Source organism: Tachyglossus aculeatus, chromosome 22 (genome assembly GCF_015852505.1).
Source record: "Tachyglossus aculeatus isolate mTacAcu1 chromosome 22, mTacAcu1.pri, whole genome shotgun sequence".
NCBI classification, from domain to species: domain Eukaryota; kingdom Metazoa; phylum Chordata; class Mammalia; order Monotremata; family Tachyglossidae; genus Tachyglossus; species Tachyglossus aculeatus.
The window spans coordinates 51,980,564-52,003,752 of record NC_052087.1 but is presented as its reverse complement, the minus strand read 5'-3'; the positions used below and the strand labels follow the sequence as shown (position 1 = coordinate 52,003,752).

At 47.2% G+C, this 23,189-nt stretch overlaps 2 protein-coding genes across 2 annotated transcripts in view; both read right to left on the bottom strand.

The window, feature by feature from the left end:
* Window positions 1-973, bottom strand: part of ODF3 (outer dense fiber of sperm tails 3) — a 42,284-nt gene extending 41,311 nt beyond the window's left edge. Inside the window, exon 1 of the mRNA XM_038764983.1 lies at window positions 850-973. The gene's annotated coding sequence lies outside the window, so the exon portion shown is untranslated. The remainder of the gene's footprint in view (window positions 1-849) is intronic.
* A 4,480-nt stretch (window positions 974-5,453) lies between these two features.
* On the bottom strand, window positions 5,454-22,899 carry SCGB1C1 (secretoglobin family 1C member 1). The gene is made up of 3 exons (XM_038765406.1): window positions 22,845-22,899; window positions 10,237-10,427; window positions 5,454-5,489 (listed from the first exon to the last, which is right to left on the bottom strand). The coding sequence occupies exons 1-3, from the start codon at window positions 22,897-22,899 to the stop codon at window positions 5,454-5,456; spliced, it is 282 nt and encodes a 93-aa protein (XP_038621334.1).
* Window positions 22,900-23,189: the final 290 nt, after the last annotated feature.

The following is a 23,189-nucleotide window of genomic DNA, read 5'->3' as shown; positions in this document are numbered from 1 at the left end:
CCACTGTTGGGTAGGGACTGTCTCTATATGTTGCCAATTTGTACTTCCCAAGCACTTAGTACAGTGCTCTGCACATAGTAAGTGCTCAATAAATACGATTGATGATGATAATGATGATGATCAGGCCTTCCCTGACTAAACCCTCCTTTCCTCTTCTCCCACTCCCTTCTGCTCCACCCTGACTTGCTCCCTTTATTCATCCCCCCTCCCAGCCCCACACCCCTTATGTCCAGATCTGTCATTTTTAAAATTTCTATTAATGTCTGTCTTCCCCCCTCAAGACTGTAAGCTCACTGTGGGCAGGGAATATGTTTGTTATAGTGTACTCTTCCAAGTGATTACTCCAGGGCTCAGCACGCAGTAGGCGCTCAATAAATATGATCAACTGACTGACTGATCCTGACAGACAGAGATCTCCACCGATGAGCTCTCACCTCAAGCAGCGTGGCTTAGTGGAAAGAGCCCGGGCTTGGGAGTCAGAGGCCCTGGGTTCAAATCCTGGCTCCGCCAGTTGTCAGCTGTGTGACTTTGGGCAAGTCACTTCACTTCTCTGGGCCTCAATCAATTGATCGTATTTATTGAGCGCTTACTGTGCTCAGAGCACTGTACTAAGCGCTTGGGAAGTACAAGTTGGCAACATATAGAGACAGTCCCTACCCAACAGTGGGCTTACAGTCTAAAAGACCTCATCTGTTAAATGGGGATCAAGACAGTGAGCCCCAAGTGGGACAACCTGAAAACCTTGTATCTACCCCAGCTCTTAGAACAGCGCTTGGCACATAGTAAGCGCTTAACAGATACCATTATTATTATTTTGTCCCGACACCCGGTGATCAGGATCCTGCTCACCTAGAGAATGACAAGTCCTTCCAAAGCTCACTATCCCAGGATTGGAGCGATTCCGGAGAATTGGCACGTAGACCCCCTCCCTCCTGGGTCTCTCATTGGCTATGGTTTAGGCGTCAGCGGCGGGGGTGACGGGGAGGAGAGGTGGGGGAGCAGGGGAGGGGGACAATCCATTGTCACCAGGAATGCTAGAATTTGGATCCATCCCGAGATTCTGGAATGCTACCTCCCTGCCACCCACCTCCCCCGGGTCTGGGATTATTCCGTCAGTCACCTGCCGGGACATGGGATCACTGGGATGGGCCCATTTTGAAGAAAGTGGATAGAACCCAGGCCTTGGATTCAGAAGGACCTGGGTTCTAATCTCAGCCTTGCCATTTGTCTGCTGTGGGACCTTGGTCAAATCATCATCATCATCAATCGTATTTATTGAGCGCTTACTATGTGCAGAGCGCTGTACTAAGCGCTTGGGAAGTACAAATTGGCAACATATAGAGACGGTCCCTACCCAACAGTGGGCTCACAGTCTAAAAGACTGGTCAAATCACTTCTCTTCTCCGGGCCTCAGTCCCCTCATCTGTAAACTGGGGATTGAGACGGTGAGCACCATGTGTGACAGGGACTGAGTCCAACCTGATTAGTCTTCCAGACTGTGAGCCCACTGTTGGGTAGGGACCGTCTCTATATGTTGCCAACTTGTATTTCCCAAGCGCTTAGTACAGTGCTCTGCACGCAGTGAGCGCTCAATAAATACGATTGATTGATTGATTGATCTACCCCAGTGGCTGACACATAGTAAGTGCTTAACAAATAGCATTTCAAAACCAAAAAAGATAAGCAATCAATCAATCAATCAATCGTATTTATTGAGCGCTTACTGTGTGCAGAGCACTGTACTAAGCGCTTGGGAAGTACAAGTTGGCAACATATAGAGACAGTCCCTACCCAACAGTGGGCTCACGGTCTAAAAGTGGGCTCACAGTCTGAAAGCAGACAGAAGACCCCCAACCCGGAGCTCCAGAGGGCAAAGCTGAAGAAGGAGCATGGCTCAGTGGAAAAAGCCCAGGCTTTGGAGTCAGAGGTCATGGGTTCAAATTCCGGCTTCGCCACTTGTCAGTTGTGTGACTTTGGGCAAGTCATTTCACTTCTCTTTCACTCATTTCACTTAGTTAAGCAGCGTGGCTCAGCGGAAAGAGCTCGGGCTTTGGAGTCGGAGGTCATGGGTTCGTGGGTTCAAATCCCCGCTCTGCCAATTGTCAGCTGGGCGACTTTGGGCAAGTCACTTCACTTCTCTGTGCCTCAGTTACCTCATCTGTAAAATGGGGATTAAGACTGTGAGTCCCCCGTGGGACAACCTGATCACCTTGTAATCTCTCCAGCGCTTAGAACAGTGCTTTGCACATAGTAAGCGCTTAATAAATGCCATTATTATTATTATTATTCTCTGGGCCTCAGTGACCTCATCTGTAAAATGGGGATGAAGACTACGAGCCCCCATTGTGGGACAACCTGATCACCTTGTAATCTCCCCAGTGCTTAGAACAGTGCTTGGCACATAGTAAGCGCTTAATAAATGCCATTATTATTATTATTATTATTCTCTGGGCCTCAGTGACCTCATCTGTAAAATGGGGATGAAGGCTGCGAGCCCCCATTGTGGGACAACCTGATCACCTTGTAACCTCTCCAGTGCTTAGAACAGTGCTTGGCACATAGTAAGCGCTTAATAAATGCCATTATTATTATTATTATTTTTCTCTGGGCCTCAGTGACCTTATCTGTAAAATGGGGATGAAGACTACGAGCCCCCATTGTGGGACAACCTGATCACCTTGTAACCTCCCCAGTGCTTAGAACAGTGCTTGGCACATAGTAAGCGCTTAATAAATGCCATTATTATTATTATTATTATTATTATTCTCTGGGCCTCAGTGACCTCATCTGTAAAATGGGGATGAAGACTGCGAGCCCCCACTGTGGGACAACCTGATCACCTTGTAACCTCCCCAGTGCTTAGAACAGTGCTTGGCACATAGTAAGCGCTTAATAAATGCCATCATTATGATTATTACCTCAAGGATTCAGTCTCTCATCCGCGCCTCTCTACTCCATCGCTGCTTCTGGGAACCCCCCCAGAAGAAAGGTGCAGCAAAACCTCCCCCCTTCCTCCTGAGCCCCACAGGAGGCTTCCAAACAGCTCTTTCATCACTGAATTAGTGATATTTATTGAGCGCTTGGGAGAGTATGTAGAACTGGTAGACCTCAGGAGCTTACTGTTAACTATGTGGCACTTAGTAAGCGCTTACTAAGTGCTGGAGAAGCGGCGTGACTTTGTGGAAAGAGCACTGGCTTGGGAGTCAGAGGATGTGGGTTCTAATCCCGCCTCTGCCCCGTCTGCTGTGTGACCTTGGGCAAGTCACTTCACTTCTCTGTGCCCCAACGACCTCATCTGTAAAATGGGAATTAAAAGTGTGAGCCCCACATGGGACAACCTGATTACCCTGTGTCTACTCCAGTGCTTAGAACAGTGCTTGGCACATAATAAGCACTTAATGCCATCATTATTATTAGGACAATCATTATTGTTATTATCATTACTGTTATTATTAAATCACCGCAAATAATAATAATAATGACGGCATTTGTTAAGCGCTTACTATGTGCAAAGCACTGTTCTAAGCGCTGGGGAGGTTACAAGGTGATCAGGTTGTCCCACGGGGGGCTCACAGTCTTAATCCCCATTTTACAGATGAGGGAACTGAGGCACAGAGAAGTGAAGTGACTTGCCCAAACTCACACAGCTGACAAGTGGTGGAGCCGGGATTTGAACCCATGACCCGTGACTCTAAAGCCCAGGCTCTTTCCACTGAGCCACACTGCTTCTCCTAATGCCTAATGCTCCTAAATGCCACTTCACTTCTCAGTGCCTCAGTTTCCTCATCTGTAAAATGGTGATTCAATTGCCATTCTCCCCCTACTTAGACTGTAAGCCCCTGGCTAGGGCCACTTCACTTCTCGGTGCCTCAGTTTCCTCATCTGTAAAATGGGGATTCAATAGCTGTTGTCCCTCCTACTTAGACTGTAAGCCCCTGGCTAGGGCCACTTCACTTCTCGGTGCCTCAGTTTCCTCATTTGTAAAATGGGGATTCAATAGCTGTTGTCCCTCCTACTTAGACTGTAAGCCCCTGGCTAGGGCCACTTCACTTCTCGGTGCCTCAGTTTCCTCATCTGTAAAATGGGGATTCAATAGCTGTTGTCCCTCCTACTTAGACTGTGAGCCCCTGTTGGACGGGGACTGTGTGTGACCCGATCATCTTATATCTACCCCAGTGCTTGGCACATAGTAAGCGCTTAACAAACAGCACGGTTATTCTTATTCAAACAGCCAGCTGGGCTCTTTGAAGAGAAGTGACTTGCTCAAGGTCACAAAGCAGACAAGCGAGAAAGCCAAATTGTACTTTCCAAGTGCTTAGTTCAGTGCTCTGCACACAGTAAGCGCTCAATAAATACGACTGAATGAATGAAGAAGACCGAGCATGGGCTTGGGAGCCAGAGGTCACGGGTTCTAATCCTGCCTCTGCCACTTGCCTGCTGTGGGGCCTTGGACAAATCACTTTACTTCCCTTTGCCTCAGTTCCCTCATCCGTAAAGTGGGGATTGAAACTGTGAGCTCCACGTGGGGCAGGGACTGCGTCCGACCTGATCAACTTGCATCTATCCTCGTGCTTTTTTATTTTTTGATGGCATTTATTAAGCGCTTACTATGTGCAAAGCACTGTTCTAAGCGCTGGGGAGGTTACAAGGTGATCAGGTTGCCCACGGGGGGCTCACAGTCTTAATCCCCATTTTACAGATGAGGTAACTGAGGCACAGAGAAGTTAAGCGACTTGCCCAAAGTCACACAGCTGACATTGGTGGAGCCTGGATTCGAACCCATGACCCCTAACTCCAAAGCCCATGCCCTTTCCACTGAGCCACACTGCTTCTCGTGCTTAGAACAGTGCTTGGCATGCAGTCAGTGCTTAGCGAGTACCATAATTAGTATTATTAGTTTTGTTATCCCCACTGACGGCCAAGGTGAAAAACCGCTCTCGTCCCCTAGAATTGCCCAGCCGGGAAAACACTTCTTTATTTTAATAATGATTCTAATAATAATTTTAATAATGATAATAATAACGGCATTTATTAAGCGACTGTCTTTGACCCAATTGGGTTGCATCCACCCCAACGCTAGGACAGTGCCTGCCGTATAGTAAGCGCGTAACAAATTTCTTTATTATTAAGTGGCGCGGCCGGGATTAGAACCCAGAGCTGTAGCCCCCCTCGTCTCCGTCCCCACAAGTGCGGCCCCCCAAACGAATGAGCAGAGACAGGAAGGAGGCGAGGAAGCACCCTCCCTTCATTTTATTAGGGGGAGCGTGCTCTCTGATGCTGAGGGGGATTTGGGGGGGATTACAAGCACAGAGGGGTGGAAAAGGGGGCAACAGTAGCACAGTTCCTGGACAGGGAGATGGGGGGGGCGTCCAGCCTTCAACCGCTGTGGTGGGGGGCAGTGGGTGGAGGGTAGTTGGCCCAGTTGGCGGTGGACGGCCATCCGGCTGACGCCTTCAGGAGTTGGCTTCCTGGTTGTCCAGAACGAGCACCTGCAATGCAGAAGAAGGAGGCCGAGGTGGGCGGCGGGCCACGGCGAGGATCAATTCCCAATCTCCGACCCCTTCCCATCATCATCATCATCATCAATCGTATTTATTGAGCGCTTACTATGTGCAGAGCACTGTACTAAGCGCTTGGGAAGTCCAAATTGGCAACATCTAGAGACAGTCCCTACCCAACAGTGGGCTCACAGTCTAAAAGGGGGAGACAGAGACCAAACATACTAACAAAATAAAATAAATAGAATAGATATGTATAAATAAATTAAATAAATAAATAGAGTCAAAAATATGTACAAACATATATCCATATATACAGGTGCTGTGGGGAAGGGAGGGAGGTAAGATGGGGGGATGGAGAGGGGGATGAGGGGGAGAGGAAGGAAGGGGCTCAGTCTGGGAAGGCCTCCTGGAGGAGGTGAGCTCTCAGCAGGGCCTTGAAGGGAGGAAGACAGCTAGCTTGGCGGAGGGGCAGAGGGAGGCCATTCCAGGCCCGGGGGATGACGTGGGCCGGGGGTCGATGGCGGGACAGGCGAGAGCGAGGTACGGTGAGGAGATCAGCGGTGGAGGAGCGGAGGGTGCGGGCTGGGCAGGAGAAGGAGAGAAGGGAGGTGAGGTAGGAGGGGGCAAGGGGATGGACGGCCTTGAAGCCCAGGGTGAGGAGTTTCTGCCTGATGCGCAGATTGATTGGTAGCCACTGGAGATTTTTGAGGAGATTTTCCCATGTCCTATCTCGAGCCTGGAATTCCCTCCCTCCTATATGTATATACTTTTAGACTGTGAGCCCACTGTTGGGTCCCTACTGTCTCTATATGTTGCCAACTTGTACTTCCCAAGCGCTCAGTCCAGTGCTCTGCACATAGTAAGCGCTCAATAAATATGATTGATGATGATGATGATGATGATGTATATATTTTTTACTCTATCAATCAATCAATCGTATTTATTGAGCGCTTACTGTGTGCGGGGCACTGCACTAAGCGCTTGGGAAGTCCAAGTTGGCAACGTATAGAGACAGTCCCTACCCAACAGCGGGCTCACAGTCTAAAAGGGGGAGACGGAGAACAGAACCAAACGTACTAACAAAATAAAATAAATAGAATAGATATGTACAGGTAAAATAAACAAATAAATAAATAGAGTAATAAATCATCATCATCAATTGTATTTATTGAGCGCTTACTATGTGCAGAGCACTGCACTAAGCGCTTGGGAAGTCCAAGTTGGCAACATATAGAGACAGTCCCTACCCTACAGCGGGCTCACAGTCTAAAAGGGGGAGACGGAGAACAGAACCAAACATCCTAACAAAATAAAATAAATAGAATAGATATGTACAGGTAAAATAAACAAATAAATAAATAGAGTAATAAATCATCATCATCAATCGTATTTATTGAGCGCTTACTATGTGCAGAGCACTGCACTAAGCGCTTGGGAAGTCCAAGTTGGCAACATATAGAGACAGTCCCTACCCAACAGTGGGGTCACAGTCTAAAAGGGGGAGACAGAGAACAAAACCAAACATCCTAACAAAATAAAATAAATAGAATAGATATGTACAGGTAAAATAAATAGAGTAATAAATATGTACAAACATATATACATATATACAGGTGCTGTGGGGAAGGGAAGGAGGTAAGATGGGGGGATGGAGAGGGGGACGAGGGGGAGAGGAAGGAAGGGGCTCAGTCTGGGAAGGCCTCCTGGAGGAGGTGAGCTCTCAGTAGGGCCTTGAAGGGAGAAAGAGAGCGAGCTTGGCGGATGGGCAGAGGGAGGCCATTCCGGGCCCGGGGGAGGACGTGGGCCGGGGGTCGATGGCGGGATGGGCGAGAACGAGGTACGGTGAGGAGATTAGCGGCGGAGGAGCGGAGGGTGCGGGCTGGGCTGGAGAAGGATATGTATTTTACTTGTACATATCTATTCTATTTATTTTATTTTGTTAGTATGCTTAGTTTTGTTCTCTGTCTCCCCCTTTTAGACTGTGAGCCCACTGTTGGGTAGGGACTGTCTCTATATGTTGCCAACTTGTACTTCCCAAGTGCTTAGTACAGTGCTCTGCACACAGTAAGCGCTCAATAAATACGATTGATTGATTGATTGATTGATTGATTGATCTGACAGACAGTGACTCTCCCCTGCTTCAAAGCCTTATCAAATTCCCATCTCCTCCAAGAGGCCTTCCCTGACTAAGCCCCCCTTTCCTCTTCTCCATCACCCTGACTTGCTCCCTTTATTCATCCCCCTCCCAGCCCCACACCACTTCTGTCCCTATCTGTCATTTATTTCTTTCCATTCATATCTGTCTCCCCTTCTAGACTGTAAGCTCACTGTGGGCAGGGAATGTGTCTGCTTGTTGTTATAGTGTACTCTCCCAAGGTCTTAGTACAGTACTTTGCACACAGTATGGACTCAATAAATACAACTGAATGAATGAATGAAACCCCCAGGAGGGTGACAGGGGCTCCCTTTAGACTGTCAGCTTGTTGCGGGCAGGGAATGTGTCTACCAACTCTGTTGTAGTCTGCTGTGTGACCTTGGGCAAGTCACTTAACTTCTCTGAGCCTCAGTTCCCTCATCTGTAAAATGGGGATTAAAACTGTGAGCCCCATGTGGGACAACCTCATCGCCTTGTATCCCCCCAGCGCTTAGAACAGTGCTTTGCACATAGTAAGCGCTTAACAAATGCCATTATTATTATTATTATTATTATTCTCCTGAGCTCTTAGTACAGTGCTCTGCACACAGCAGGCGCTCAATAAATACAGGTGATTGACAGAGTGCAAGCTTGTTACGGGCAGGGAATGTGTCTATGAACTCTGTTGTAATGATGGTATTTGCTAAGTGCTTACTATGTGCAAAACACTGTTCTAAGCACTGGGGGGTCACAAGGTGATCAGGTTGTCCCACGTGGGGCTCACAGTCTTAATCCCCATTTTTACAGATGAGGGAACTGAGGCACAGAGAAGTTAAGTGACTCGCCCAAAGTCACACAGCTGACAATCGGCGGAGCCGGGATTTGAACCCATGACCTCTGCTCTGTACAAAGTAAGCGCTCAGTAAATATGATTGATTGATTCTGCTTCCCAGCCACTCCCTAAGTCTCTCCTGAGCGACCCATCCCTCCATCCCAGGAGAGGGGATCTAGCAGGGTGGGGTGGGGAATCATTCATTCATTCAGTCATATTTATTGAGCGCTTACTGTGTGCAGAGCACTGGACTAAGCGCTTGGGAAGTACAAGTCGGCAACATATAGAGACGGTCCCTACCCAACAACGGGCTCACAATCTAGTAGGAGGGAGATGGACGACAAAACAAAACAAGGAGACAGGCATGCGGAGTGGGTGAGTGCGGGAAGCTGAGAAGCAGCATGGCCTAATGGAAAAAGCCCAGGGAGTCAGAAGGACCTGGGTTCTAATCCCCCTTTTCTGCTGTGTGACCTTGGATGAGTCACTTCACTTCTCTGTGCTTCAGTTCCCTCATCTGCCAAATGGGGATGAAGACTGTGAGCCTCATGTGGGACAGCACTGTCCTCTCCCCCTTCTCCCCCTCCCCATCCCCCCGCCTTACCTCCTTCCCCTCCCCACAGCACCTGTATATATGTTTGTGTGTATTAATTACTTTATTTATTTTACTTGTACACATTTATTCTATTTATTTTATTTGGTTGATATGTTTTGTTTTGTTGTCTGTCTCCCCCTTCTAGCCTGTGGGCCCGCTGTTGGGCAGGGACCGTCTCTAGATGTTGCCAACTTGGACTTCCCAAGCACTTAGTCCAGTGCTCTGCATACAGGGAGCGCTCAATAAATGCGAATGAAAGCCCTACTGAGAGCTCACCTCCTCCAGGAGGCCTTCCCAGACTGAACCCCCTCCTTCCTCTCCCCCTCCTTCCCCTCCCCATCCCCCCACCTTACCTCCTTCCCCTCCCCACAGCACCTGTATATATGTTTGTCCGTATTTATTACTCTATTTTACTTGTACATATTCTATTTATTTTATTTGGTTAATATGTTTTGTTTTGTCGTCTGTCTCCCCCTTCTAGACTGTGAGCCCGCTGTTGGGTAGGGACCGTCTCTAGATGTTGCCGACTTGGACTTCCCAAGCGCTTAGTCCAGTGCTCTGCACACAGTAAGCGCTCAATAAATACAATTGAACGAATTAATGAAAGCCCTACTGAGAGCTCACCTCCTCCAGGAGGCCTTCCCAGACTGAGCCCCCTCCTTCCCCTCCCCCCTCCACCTTACCTCCTTTCCCTCCCCACAGCACCTGTATATATGTTTGTACGTATTTATTACTCTATTTATTTATTTATTTTGCTTGCACATATTTATTCTATTTATTTTATTTGGTCAATATGTTTTGTTTTGTTGTCTGTCTCCCCCTTCTAGACTGCGAGCCCGCTGTCGGGTAGGGACCGTCTCTAGATGTTGCCGACTTGGACTTCCCAAGCACTTCGTCCAGTGCTCTGCACACAGTAAGCGCTCAATAAATCATCATCATCATCGATCGTATTTATCGTGTGCAGAGCACTGGACTAAACGCTTGGGAAGTACAAGTTGGCAACACATGGAGACGGTCCCTACCCAACAACGGGCTCGCGGTCTAGAAATCTAGACTCGCAGTCTAGAAATCTAGAGTCTAGAGATCAGTCTTGCATCTACCCCAGCGCTTAGTAAAGTGCCTGGCACATAGTAAGCGCTGAACAAATACTGTTAAAAAACAAAATAGACAGTTTTACCAGCAACTTCACCAGCTCGGCTTTGTTCTGCGGGTCCAGGTGATCGATGCAGGACTTGAGCTCAGCCAGGGCCCGCTTGGCATTGGAGTTGACACTGTAAGGGGCCAGGGGCCCCCCTAACACTTCATCCAGGCTGCCCACCAGCAAGGTTTGAAGGAACTCCATGAAAAACTCATTGCCTGAAGCCACTCCTGGAATCCAAAATAATAATCGTTGTGGTAATAATAATAATAATAAGAAGAAGATGGCATTTATTAAACGCTTACTATGTGCAAAGCACCATTCTAAGCGCTGACAAGGTGATCAGGTTGTCCCCTGGGGGGCTCACAGTCTTCCTCCCCATTTTAATAATAATGATAATAATAATGGCATTTATTAAGCGCTTACTATGTGCAAAGCACCATTCTAAGCGCTGACAAGGTGATCAGGTTGTCCCCTGGGGGGCTCACAGTCTTCATCCCCATTTTAATAATAATAATAATAATAATAATAATAATAATAATGGCATTTATTAAGCGCTTACTATGTGCAAAGCACCATTCTAAGCGCTGTCAAGGTGATCAGGTTGTCCCCTGGGGGGCTCACAGTCTTCATCCCCATTTTAATAATAATAATAATAATAATAATAATAATGGCATTTATTAAGCGCTTACTATGTGCAAAGCACCATTCTAAGCGCTGACAAGGTGATGAGGTTGTCCCCTGGGGGGCTCACAGTCTTCCTCCCCATTTTAATAATAATGATAATAATAATAATGGCATTTATTAAGCACTTACTATGTGCAAAGCACCATTCTAAGCGCTGACAAGGTGATGAGGTTGTCCCCCGGGGGGCTCACAGTCTTCATCCCCATTTTAATAATAATAATAATAATAATAATAATAATAATAATAATAATGGCATTTATTAAGCGCTTACTATGTGCAAAGCACCATTCTAAGCGCTGACAAGGTGATCAGGTTGTCCCCCGGGGGGCTCACAGTCTTCATCCCCATTTTAATAATAATAATAATAATAATAATAATAATGACATTTATTAAGCACTTACTATGTGCAAAGCACCATTCTAAGCGCTGACAAGGTGATCAGGTTGTCCCCTGGGGGGCTCACAGTCTTCCATCCCCATTTTAATAACAATAATAATAATAATAATAATAATAATAATGGCATTTATTAAGCACTTACTATGTGCAAAGAACCATTCCAAGCACTGACAAGGTGATCAGGTTGTCCCCCGGGGGGCTCACAGTCTTCATCCCCATTTTAATAATAATAATAATAATAATAATAATAATGGCATTTATTAAGCACTTACTATGTGCAAAGCACCATTCTAAGCGCTGACAAGGTGATCAGGTTGTCCCCTGGGGGGCTCACAGTCTTCCATCCCCATTTTAATAACAATAATAATAATAATAATAATAATGGCATTTATTAAGCACTTACTATGTGCAAACCACCATTCTAAGCACTGACAAGGTGATCAGGTTGTCCCCTGGGGGGCTCACAGTCTTCATCCCCATTTTAATAACAATAACAATAATAATAATAATAATAATAATAATAATAATAATAATAATGGCATTTATTAAGCACTTACTATGTGCAAAGCACCATTCTAAGCGCTGACAAGGTGATCAGGTTGTCCCCTGGGGGGCTCACAGTCTTAATCCCCATTTTAATAACAATAATAATAATAATGGCATTTATTAAGCGCTTACTATGTGCAAAGCACCATTCTAAGCGCTGACAATGTGATCAGGTTGTCCCCTGGGGGGCTCACAGTCATCATCCCCATTTTAATAATAATAATAATAATAATAATGGCATTTATTAAGCACTTACTATGTGCAAAGCACCATTCTAAGCGCTGACAAGGTGATCAGGTTGTCCCCTGGGGGGCTCACAGTCTTCATCCCCATTTTAATAACAATAATAATAATAATAATAATGGCATTTATTAAGCACTTACTATGTGCAAAGCACTGTTCTAAGCGCTGGGGCGGTTACAAGGTGATCTGGTTGTCCCACAGGGGGCTCACAGTCTTCATCCCCATTTTCCAGATGAGGGAACTGAGGCCCAGAGAAGTGAAGTGACTTGCCCAAAGTCACCCAGCTGACAATTGGCGGAGCCGGGATTCGAACCCATGACCTCTGACTCCAAAGCCCAGGCTCGTTCCACTGAGCCACTTGTTAAGTGGGGTGGATGCAAGCAGATTGGGTTGGACGCAGGTTCCTGCCCCACACGGAGCTCACAATCTTAATCATACAGATGAGGTAACAGAGAAGTGAAGTGACTTACCCAAGGTCACACAGCAGACAAGTGGCAGAGCTGGAATTAGAACCCAGGCCCTTCTGACTCTCGGGCCCATGCTCTATCCGCCAGGTCATGCTGCTTAATAATAATTAAATGTGTTAAGCGCTTACTATGTGCCAAGCGCTGTCCTAGTCACTGGGGCAGATATGGCTTAGTGGCAAGAGCACTTCTTCTAGACTGTAAGCCCGCTGTTGGGTAGGGACCGTCTCTATATGTTGCCAACTTGGACTTCCCAAGCGCTTAGTACAGTGCTCTGCACACAGTAAGCACTCAATAAATACGATTCAATGAATGAATGAATGAAAGAGCCCGGGCTCGGGAGTCAGGGGTCGTGGGTTCTAATTCCAGCTCCGCCACTTATCAGCTGTGTGGCTTTGGACAAGTCACTTCAATCAATCAATCAATCGCATTTATTGAGCGCTTACTGTGTGCAGAGCACTGGACTAAGCCCTTGGGAAGTACAAGTTGGCAACTTCACTTCTCTGTGCCTCAGTTACCTCATCGGTAAAATGGGGATGAAGACTTTGAGCCCCGCGTGGGACAACCTGATCACCTTGTAATCTCCCCAGAGCTTAGAACAGTGCTTTGCACATAGTAAGCGCTTAATAAATGCCATCATTAGTATTATTATTATCAACTGTGTGACTCTGGGCAAGTCACTTCACTTCTCTGTGCCTCAGTGACCTCATCTGTAAAATGGGGAGGAAGACTGTGAGCCCCTCATGGGACAACCTGAGTACCTTGTATCTACCCCAGCATTTAGAACAGTGCTTGACACATAGTAAGCACTTAACAAACACCAGCATTATTATTATTATAATACAAGTTAATCAGGTGTGACACAGTCCCTGTCCCATAAGGGGCTTCCATTTTAAATAATCCACTAGACTGTGAGCTCATTGTGGGCAGAAATGTGTCTGTTCATTGTTATACTGTGCTCTCCCAGGTGCTTAGTACAGTGCTTTGCACACAGTAAGCGCCCAATAAATATGATTGAATGAATGAATGAATCTACTGTGAATGAAGTACTGGATTGAGCACTTGGGAAAGAACAATAGAGATGATAGTACAGTGCTAAGCGCTTAGTACAGTGCTAAGCGCTTAGTACAGTGCTCTGCCCATAGTAAGCGCTCAATAAATACGATTGATGATGATGATAACAATAATAATAATATTTGTTAAGCACTTACTATGTGTCAAGCACTGTTCTAATTGCTGGGGCAGATACAAGTTAATTCATTCATTCATTCAATCATATTTATTGAGCACTTACTGTGTGCAGAGCACTGTACTAAGCACTTGGGAAATACAAGTTGGCAACATATAGAGACGGTCCCTACCCAACAGCAGGCTCACAGTCTAGAAGTTAACAAATGCCATTATTATTATTATTATTATATAAGTGACTTGCCCAAAGTCACACAGCTGACAATTGGCAGAGCTGGGATTTGAACCCATGACTTCTGACTCCAAAGCCCGGGCTCTTTCCACTGAGCCACACTATCAGGTTGGACTCAGTCCCTGTCCCACATGGGGCTCACAGTCTAAGTAATCTACTGTGAACAGAGTAATAATAATAATGGCATTTATTAAGTGCTTACTATGTGCAAGGCACTGTTCTAAGCGCTGGGGAGGTTACAAGGTGATCAGGTTGTCCCCCGGGGGCTCACAGTCCCCATTAGTCCCCATTTTACAGATGAGGGAACTGAGGCACAGAGAAGTGAAGTGACTTGCCCAAAGTCACACAGCTGACAATTGGCAGAGCCGGGGTTCGAACCCATGACCTCTGACTCCAAAGCCCGGACTCTTTTCCACTGAGCCACGCTGCTTCTCTACTGTACTGTATTAAGCACCTGGAAGAGAACAGCTGAGTTAATAGACACCCCTCCCCCCCTTTTTCCTCTGCTCCTCCTCCCCTCCCCATCGCCCCCAATCAATCAGTCAATCAATCAATCGTATTTATTGAGCACTTACTGTGTGCAGAGCACTGTACTAAGCGCTTGGGAAGTACAAGTGAGCAACATATAGAGACAGTCCCTACCCAACAGTGGGCTCACAGTCCCCTCTGCCCTACCCCATTCCCCTCCCCACAGCACTTGTATATATTTGTACATATTTATTACTCTATTCATTTGATTAATGATGTGTATATATCTATAATTCTACTTATCTATTTTGATGGTATTGACGCCTACTTATTTTGTTTTGTTCTCTGTCTCCCCCTTCTAGACTGTGAGCCCGTTGTTGCGTAGGGACCATCTCTATCTGTTGCTGATTTGTACTTCCCAAGTGCTTAGTACAGTGCTCTGCACAGAGTAAGTGCTCAATAAATATGATTGAATGAATAGTAATAATAATAATGGCATTTATTAAGCGCTTACTACGTGCAAAGCACTGTTCTAAGCACTGGGGAGGTTACAAGGCAATCAGGTTGTCCCACGGGGGGTTCACAGTCATAATGATGGTACTTGTTAAGCGCTTCCTATGTTCAAGGCACTGTTCTGGGCACTGGGGGGATAGAGGGTGATCAGGTTGTCCCACGTGGGGCTCACAGTCTTCATCCCCATTTTACAGATGAGAGAACTGAGGCATAGTAAGGCGCTTAATGTGTGCCCCTTCTAGACTCTCCCCCTTCTAGACTGTGAGCCCACTGTTGGGTAGGGACCGTCTCTCTATGTTGCCAACTTGTACTTCCCAAGCGCTTAGTACAGTGCTCTGCACACAGTAAGCGCTCAATAAATACGATTGATTGATTGATTGATTCATCCCCATTTTGCCAATGAGGCCACTGAGGCCCAGAGAAGTGAAGTGACTTGCCCAAAGTCACATAGCTGACAAATGGCGGAGCCGGGATTTGAACCCAGGACCTCGGACTCCAAAGCCCGGGCTCTTTCCGCTGAGCCACACTGCTTCTCTATGAATGAGTGAAAGAAACAATTCTTGCCCTCAAGGAGCACACAGTCCTATGGGAACTAGAGGCAAGACAATGTTTACAGATAGGAGAAAGGTGGAAAAATGGATCTTAATCCCTTCTGTTCTCCCAGCAACCTCTTGAATTTCCCAGTCCGGCCCGGGCCAGAGATAAGGAGCCAAAAATAACTCTTTAATAATAATAATGGCATTTATTGAGCACTTACTATGTGCAAAGCACTGTTCTAAGCGCTGGGGAGGTTACAAGGTGATTAGGTTGTCCCACAGGGGGTTCACAGTCTTAATCCCCATTTTCCAGATGAGGTAACTGAGACACAGAGAAGTGAAGTGACTTGCCCAAAGTCACACAGCTGACAATTGGCAGAGCTGGGATTTGAACCCATGACCTCTGACTCCAAAGCCCAGGCTCTTTCCACTGAGCCACGCTGCTTCCCGTGGCTCCTCCCAACCCCACAGCATTTATGGGCATGGCCTCCTACTCTACATTTCCTCTCTCTGCAATTTATTTTAATATCCTTCTGCCCCTGTAGACTTTAACTCCTTTATTTATTTTTTTTTAATGGTATTTTCAAGTGTTTATTTTTTAATGGTATTTTCAAGTGTTTATTATGTTCCATTAGAGACCATAATTTATGTTCTATTAGAGAAGCAGCGTGGCTCAGTGGGAAGAGCCCGGGCTTTGGAGCCGGAGGTCGTGGGTTCGAATCCCGGCTCCGCCAATTGTCAGCTGGGTGACTTTGGGCGAGTCACTTCACTTCTCTGGGCCTCAGTTCCCTCATCTGGAAAATGGGGATGAAGACTGTGGGACAGCTTTATCACCTTGTAACCTCCCCAGTGCTTAGAACAGTGCTTTGCACATAGTAAGCGCTTAATAAATGCCATTATTATTGTTGTTATTATTATTATTATTATTATTATGTTTCAGGCATTGTACTCAGTGCTGGGGTAGATCAGCTCCTAGAACAGTGCTTGGCACCTAGTAAGCGCTTAACAAATACCACTATCCTCATCATCTTACAAGTAAATCAGGATGGTTTACTTGTTTGTAAACCATCCTGATTTACTTGTAAGATGATGAGGATAGTGGTATTTGTGTATTTGTTGTAAATATGTTTGTACATATTTATTATTCTATTTATTTATTTTACTTGTACATATCTATTCTATTTATTTTATTTTGTTAGTATGTTTGGTTTTGTTCTCTGTCTCCCCCTTTTAGACTGTGAGCCCACTGTTGGGTAGGGACCGTCTCTATATGTTGCCAACTTGGACTTCCCAAGCGCTTAGTCCAGTGCTCTGCACACAGTAAGCGCTCAATAAATATGATTGATTAAATATGTTGCCAACTTGTACCTCCCAAGCACTTAGTACAATGCTCTGCACACAGTAAGTGCTCAATAAATATGATTGATTGATTGATTAATGGATGGATGGATGCAGTCCCTGTCCCCCATGGGGCTCACAGCCTTAATCCCCATTTCACAGATGAGGGAACTGAGGAAGTGACTTGCCCGAGGTCACCCAAAAGACAAATGACAGAGCCGGGATTAATAATAATTATAGTATTTGTTAAGCACTTAACTATGTGCCAGACACTGTACTAAGCACTGGGGTGGATACAAGCAAATCGGGTTGGACACAGTCCTTGTCCCATGTGGGGGTCACAGTCTCAATCCGTATTTGACAGATGAGGTAACCGAGGCCCAGAGAAGTGAAGTGACTTGCCCAGGGTCACACAGCAGACAAGTGGCTGGATTAGAACCCATGACCTCCTGGCTCCCGAGCCTGTGCTCTATCCACTAGGCCGTGCTGCTTCTCTGTACTATTCATTCAATCATATTTATTTAGTGCTTACTGTGTGCTTCCTTCCTCTCCCCCTCGTCCCCCTCTCCATCCCCCCGTCTTACCTCCTTCCCTTCCCCACAGCACCTGTATATATGTATATATGCTTGTACATATTTATTACTCTATTTATTTATTTATTTTACTTGTACATATCTATTCTATTTATTTTATTTTGTTAGTATGTTCGGTTTTGTCTCCCCCTTTTAGACTGTGAGCCCACTGTTGGGTAGGGACTGTCTCTATAAGTTGCCAATTTGTACTTCCCAAGCGCTTAGTCCAGTGCTCTGCACACAGTAAGCGCTCAATAAATACGGTTGATGATGATGATGCAGAGCACTGTACTAAGCGCTGGCGATGTACAAGTTGGCAACATATAGAGACGGTCCCTCCCCGATCTCCCAGTAGTATGATTTAATTGATTAACTGATCTGAACAATGGGTTTTCAATATCCGTTCTCTCTCCTACTTAAAATGCAAACCCCGTGTGGGACAGGAGCCATGGCCAACCTGATTCCCTTGTATCTTGAGAAGTAGCGTGGCCCAGTGGAAAGAGCACGGGGTGGGAGTCAGAGGACCTGGGTTCTAATTCCAGCTCTGCCAGTTGCTTGCTGTGTGACCTTGGGCAAATCACTTACCTTCTCTGTGCCTCAGTTTTCCGGTTCTCCCTCCTATTTAGACTGCGAGCCCCATGCGAGAGAGGGACTGTGTCTGACCTAAATAACCCGTACAGTGTTTGGCACAAAGCAAACACTTAAGAAATATTATTAAAATGAAAAATCTACTACAGTGCCAGACACCCTCATTCATTCATCATCATCATCATCAATCGTATTTATTGAGCGCTTACTCTGTGCAGAGCACTGTACTAAGCGCTTGGGAAGTCCAAGTTGGCAACATATAGAGACAGTCCCTACCCAACAGTGGGCTCACAGTCTAGAGTCATTCATTCAATCGTATTTATTGAGCGCTTACTGTGTGCAGAGCACTGTACTGAGCACTTGGGAAGTACAAGTTGGCAACATATAGAGACAGTCCCTACCCAACTGTGGGCTCACAGTCTAGAGTCATTCATTCAATCGTATTTATTGAGTGCTTACTGTGTGCAGAGCACTGTACTCAGCGCTTGGGAAGTACAAGTTGGTAACCCTCAAAGCACATTCCCCGTAATGGTCCAAGTGGGAATGACATAATAATAATAATAATGGCATTTATTAAGCGCTTACTATGTGCAAAGCACTGTTCTAAGTGCTGGGGAGTTTACAAGGTGATCAGGTTGTCCCACGGGGAGCTCACAGTCTTAATCTCCATTTTACAGATGAGGGAACTGAGGCCCAGAGAAGTGAAGTGACTGGCCCAAAGTCACACAGCTGACAATTGGCGGAGCTGGGATTTGAACCCATGACCTCTGACTCCAAAGCCCGGGCTCTTTCCAGTGAGCCACGCTGCTTCTCCAGCAGCGGAGATGGACATGGGGGTGCAAGGATGATAGGGTACGGACCGTCCCTCTCTGTTGCTGATTTGTACTTCCCAAGCGCTTAGTACAGTGCTCTGCACACAGTAAGCGCTCAATAAATACGACTGAATGAATGAATAGGGTATTTTAGAACAGATCAACCGTTCAATCAATGGTATTTATTGAGCTCTTACTATGTGCAGAGCACTGTACTAAGGGCTTGGGAGAGTACGCTACGAAAGAATTAGCAGACATGTTCCTTGCCCATAATGAGCTTATACCCTGGGCACCATTTTCAATCTATCACCAAATCCTGTCGGTTCAACCTTCATAATATTGCTAAAATCCGCCCTTTCCTCTCTATCCAAACTGCCACCCTGTTGATTGATTCATTCATTCAGTCATATTTATTGAGCACTTACTGTGTGCAGAGCCCTGTACTAAGCGCTTGGGAAGTACAAGTTGGCGACATATAGAGACGGTCCCTACTGTTGATCCAAGCACTTACCCTATCCCGCCTTGACTATTGTGTCAGGCTCCTTGTTGACCTCCCAGCCTCCTGTCTCTCCCCACTCCAGTCAATCAATCAATCAATCGTATTTATTGAGCGCTTACTGTGTGCAGAGCACCGTACTAAGCGCTTGGGAAGTACAAGTTGGCAACATATAGAGACAGTCCCTACCCAACAGTGGGCTCACAGTCTACAAGGGGGAGACAGAGAACAAAACCAAACATACTAACAAAATAAAATAAATAGAATAGATAGGTACAAGTAAAATAAATAAATAAATAAATAAATAGAGTAATAAATATGTACAAACATATGTACATATATACAGGTGCTGTGGGGAAGGGAAGGAGGTAAGATGGGGTGGATGGAGAGGGGGACGAGGGGGAGAGGAAGGAAGGGGCTCAGTGTGGGAAGACCTCCTGGAGGAGGTGAGCTCTCAATAGGGCCTTGAAGGGAGGAAGAGAGCTAGCTTGGCGGATGGGCAGAGGGAGGGCATTCCGGGCCCGGGGGATGATGTGGGCCGGGGGTCGATGGCGGGACAGGCGAGAACAAGGCCTAAAGGTGAGGAGATTAGCAGCGGAGGAGCGGAGGGTGCGGGGTGGGCTGGAGAAGGACAGAAGGGAGGTGAGGGAGGAGGGGGCGAGGGGATGGATGGACAGCCTTGAAGCCCAGGGTGAGGAGTTTCTGCCTGATGCACAGATTGATTGGTAGCCATTGGAGATTTTTCCAGTCCATACTTCACTCTACTGCCCGGATCATTTTTCTACCAAAACGTCCAGGCCATGTTTCCCCACTCCCTCAAGAACCTCCAGTGGTTGTCCATCCACCTCCTCATCCAATAGAAACGCCTCACTATTGTCCTTAAAGCCCTCCATCCCCTCGCCACCCCCTCCACCTCACCTCGCTGCTCTCCTACTACAACCCAGCCCACAAACTTTGCTTCTTTGCCGTCAACCTTCTCACCATCCCTCTATCTCATCTATCTCACCACCGAACCCATGCCCATGTCCTGCCTCTGGCCTAGATCACCTTCCCTCTTCATATCCAACAGACAATGACTCTCCCCACCTTCAAAGCCTTATTGAAGGCCAATCTCCTCCAAGAAGCCTTCCCAGACTAAGCCCTCCCAGCCCCACAGAACTTATGTCCATATCGGTAATATATTTATTTATATGAATGAATGATTCCCCCTCCAAACTGTAAGCTCATTGTGGGCTGGGGGGGGGGGGGGTGTCTGTTATATTATTGTGTTGTACCCTCCCAAGCGCTTAGTCCATCACTCTGCACAAGATAAGCAGCGTGGCTCACTGGAAAGAGCACGGGCTTTGGAGTCAGAGGTCATGGGTTCGAGTCCTGGCTCCGCCACATGTCTGCTGTGTGACCTTGGGCAAGTCACTTCACTTCTCTGAGCCTCAGTTCCCTCATCTGTAAAGTGGGGATTAAGACTGTGAGCCCCACGTGGGACAACTTGATCACCTCGTATCCTCCCCAGAGCTTAGATCAGTGCTCTGCACATAGTAAGCGCTTAACAAATGCCATTATTATTATTATTATTATTATAAGCATTCAATAAATATGATTGATTGATTGATTTATCCCAACTCTTCCTCGGTCTCCAGACGGGTTGACTATTTGCCCCAGGCAGCCAAAAGGAGGTTGCTGTTTTCTGGGGATGCCCCAGGTGGGTGAGAATAATAATAATAATCATAATCCAGGCGCTGGCCGGATTGCCCACACGGGACTCAGTTGGTCCGATGCCAGTGGCACTTTCCTCTGCAAGGGGCCCAGGATGGTAGAGCAAGGTGGGTGGGCGAGAAGAGGGCAAAGAAGAATGGGGGAAAGTGGGAGAGCGGAAAGCCGGGAACGGGGGAGCAGGAGGAGAGAAGAGGGGGAAAAAAGAGCGGGGAAGAGAGGAAAAGGGGAGGAAATAGAATTAGAATTAGATTGTGAGTCCCATGTGGGATAGGAACAGGTGTTCTGTTCTGAGCACTGGAATAGATACAAGCAATCAGGTTGGACACAGAGTCTGTCCCACATGGGGCTCACAGTCTTCATCCCCATTTTCCAGATGGGGTAACTGAGGCATAGAGAAGTTCAGTGGTCACGCAGCAGACAAGTGGCAGAGTTGAGACTAGAACCCATGTCCTTCTGACTCCCAGCCTGAGCTCTATCCCCTAGGACATGCTGCTTCTCATAATTATGGTATTTGCTAAACGCTTCCTATATGCCAAGCACTGTTCTGAGTGCTGGGGTAGATACAAGGCCATCAGATAGGACACAGTCCCTGTCCCACGTGGGGCTCACACTCTGAATCCCCACTTTACAGGTGAGGGAACTGAGGCCCAGAGAAGTGAAGTGAGTTGCCCAAGGTCAAGCAGCAGACAGGTGGCAGAGCAGGATTAGAACCCATGTCCTTCTGACTCCCAGACTGAGCTCTATCCCCTAGGACATGCTGCTTCTTATAATTATGGTATTTGCTAAACGCTTCCTATATGCCAAGCACTGTTCTGAGTGCTGGGGTAGATACAAGGCAATCAGATAGGACACAGTCCCTGTCCCACGTGGGGCTCACCCTCTGAATCCCCACTTTACAGATGAGGGAACTGAGGCCCAGAGAAGTGAAGTGACTTACCCAAGGTCAAGCAGCAGACAGGTGGCAGAGCCAGGATTAGAACCCATGTCCTTCTGACTCCCAGCCTGAGCTCTATCCCCTAGGACATGCTGCTTCTCATAATTATGGTATTTGCTAAACGCTTCCTATATGCCAAGCACTGTTCTAAGTGCTGGGGTAGCTACAAGGCCATCAGATAGGACACAGTCCCTGTCCCACGTGGGGCTCACACTCTGAATCCCCACTTTACAGATGAGGGAACTGAGGCCCAGAGAAGTGAAGTGAGTTGCCCAAGGTCAAGCAGCAGACAGGTGGCAGAGCCAGGATTAGAACCCATGTCCTTCTGACTCCCAGCCTGAGCTCTATCCCCTAGGACATGCTGCTTCTCATAATTATGGTATTTGCTAAACGCTTCCTATATGCCAGGCACTGTTCTAAGTGCTGGGGTAGATACAAGGCCATCAGATAGGACACAGTCCCTGTCCCACGTGGGGCTCACACTCTGAATCCCCACTTTACAGGTGAGAGAACTGAGGCCCAGAGAAGTGAAGTGAGTTGCCCAAGGCCAAGCAGCAGACAGGTGGCAGAGCAGGATTAGAACCCATGTCCTTCTGACTCCCAGACTGAGCTCTATCCCCTAGGACATGCTGCTTCTCATAATTATGGTATTTGCTAAACGCTTCCTATATGCCAGGCACTGTTCTAAGTGCTGGGGTAGATACAAGGCCATCAGATAGGACACAGTCCCTGTCCCACGTGGGGCTCACACTCTGAATCCCCACTTTACAGATGAGGGAACTGAGGCCCAGAGAAGTGAAGTGAGTGGTCCAAGGCCGAGCAGCAGACGGGTGGCAGGGCCTGGATTAGAACCCACGTCCTCTGACGCCAAGGCCCGGGCGCTAACCACTAGGCCACATTGCTTCAACCGGTCACACTCACCAGAATAGCAGCAGAAGATGAGTGAGAAACACAAGAAGGCAACGGAGAGCTTCATGTTGGCAAGTGGAGGCCGCTTGGGTGTCTGTGCCCCCTAAGAGCTCTCCCTAGGACCACCCCCTCTTCGGCCCCCCGCTATATGGCCTGGCCACCCCCGGGCCCCTCCCTCGTAATCAGGTAGCCCGCCAATAAATGGGATTAGGCCTGGGCACTGGCCGGATTGCCCGCACGGGGCCCAGCTGGTCTGATGCCAGCTGGCATGGCCCCCATGGAGGTGGTTCTGCAAGGGGCCCAGAGTGGCAGAGCCAGGGGGGTGGGGGAGAAGAGGGCAAAAAGTGGGAGAGCGGA

Coding starts and splice junctions, on each gene's coding strand:
- SCGB1C1 (XM_038765406.1), bottom strand. CDS start 22,899: ATGAAGCTCTCCGTTGCCTTCTTGTGTTTCTCACTCATCTTCTGCTGC. Junction 10,428..22,844: donor CATCTTCTGCTGCTATTCTG/GTGAGTGTGACC, acceptor TTTGGATTCCAG/GAGTGGCTTCAGGCAATGAG. Junction 5,490..10,236: donor CCGAGCTGGTGAAGTTGCTG/GTAAAACTGTCT, acceptor TCTGCATTGCAG/GTGCTCGTTCTGGACAACCA.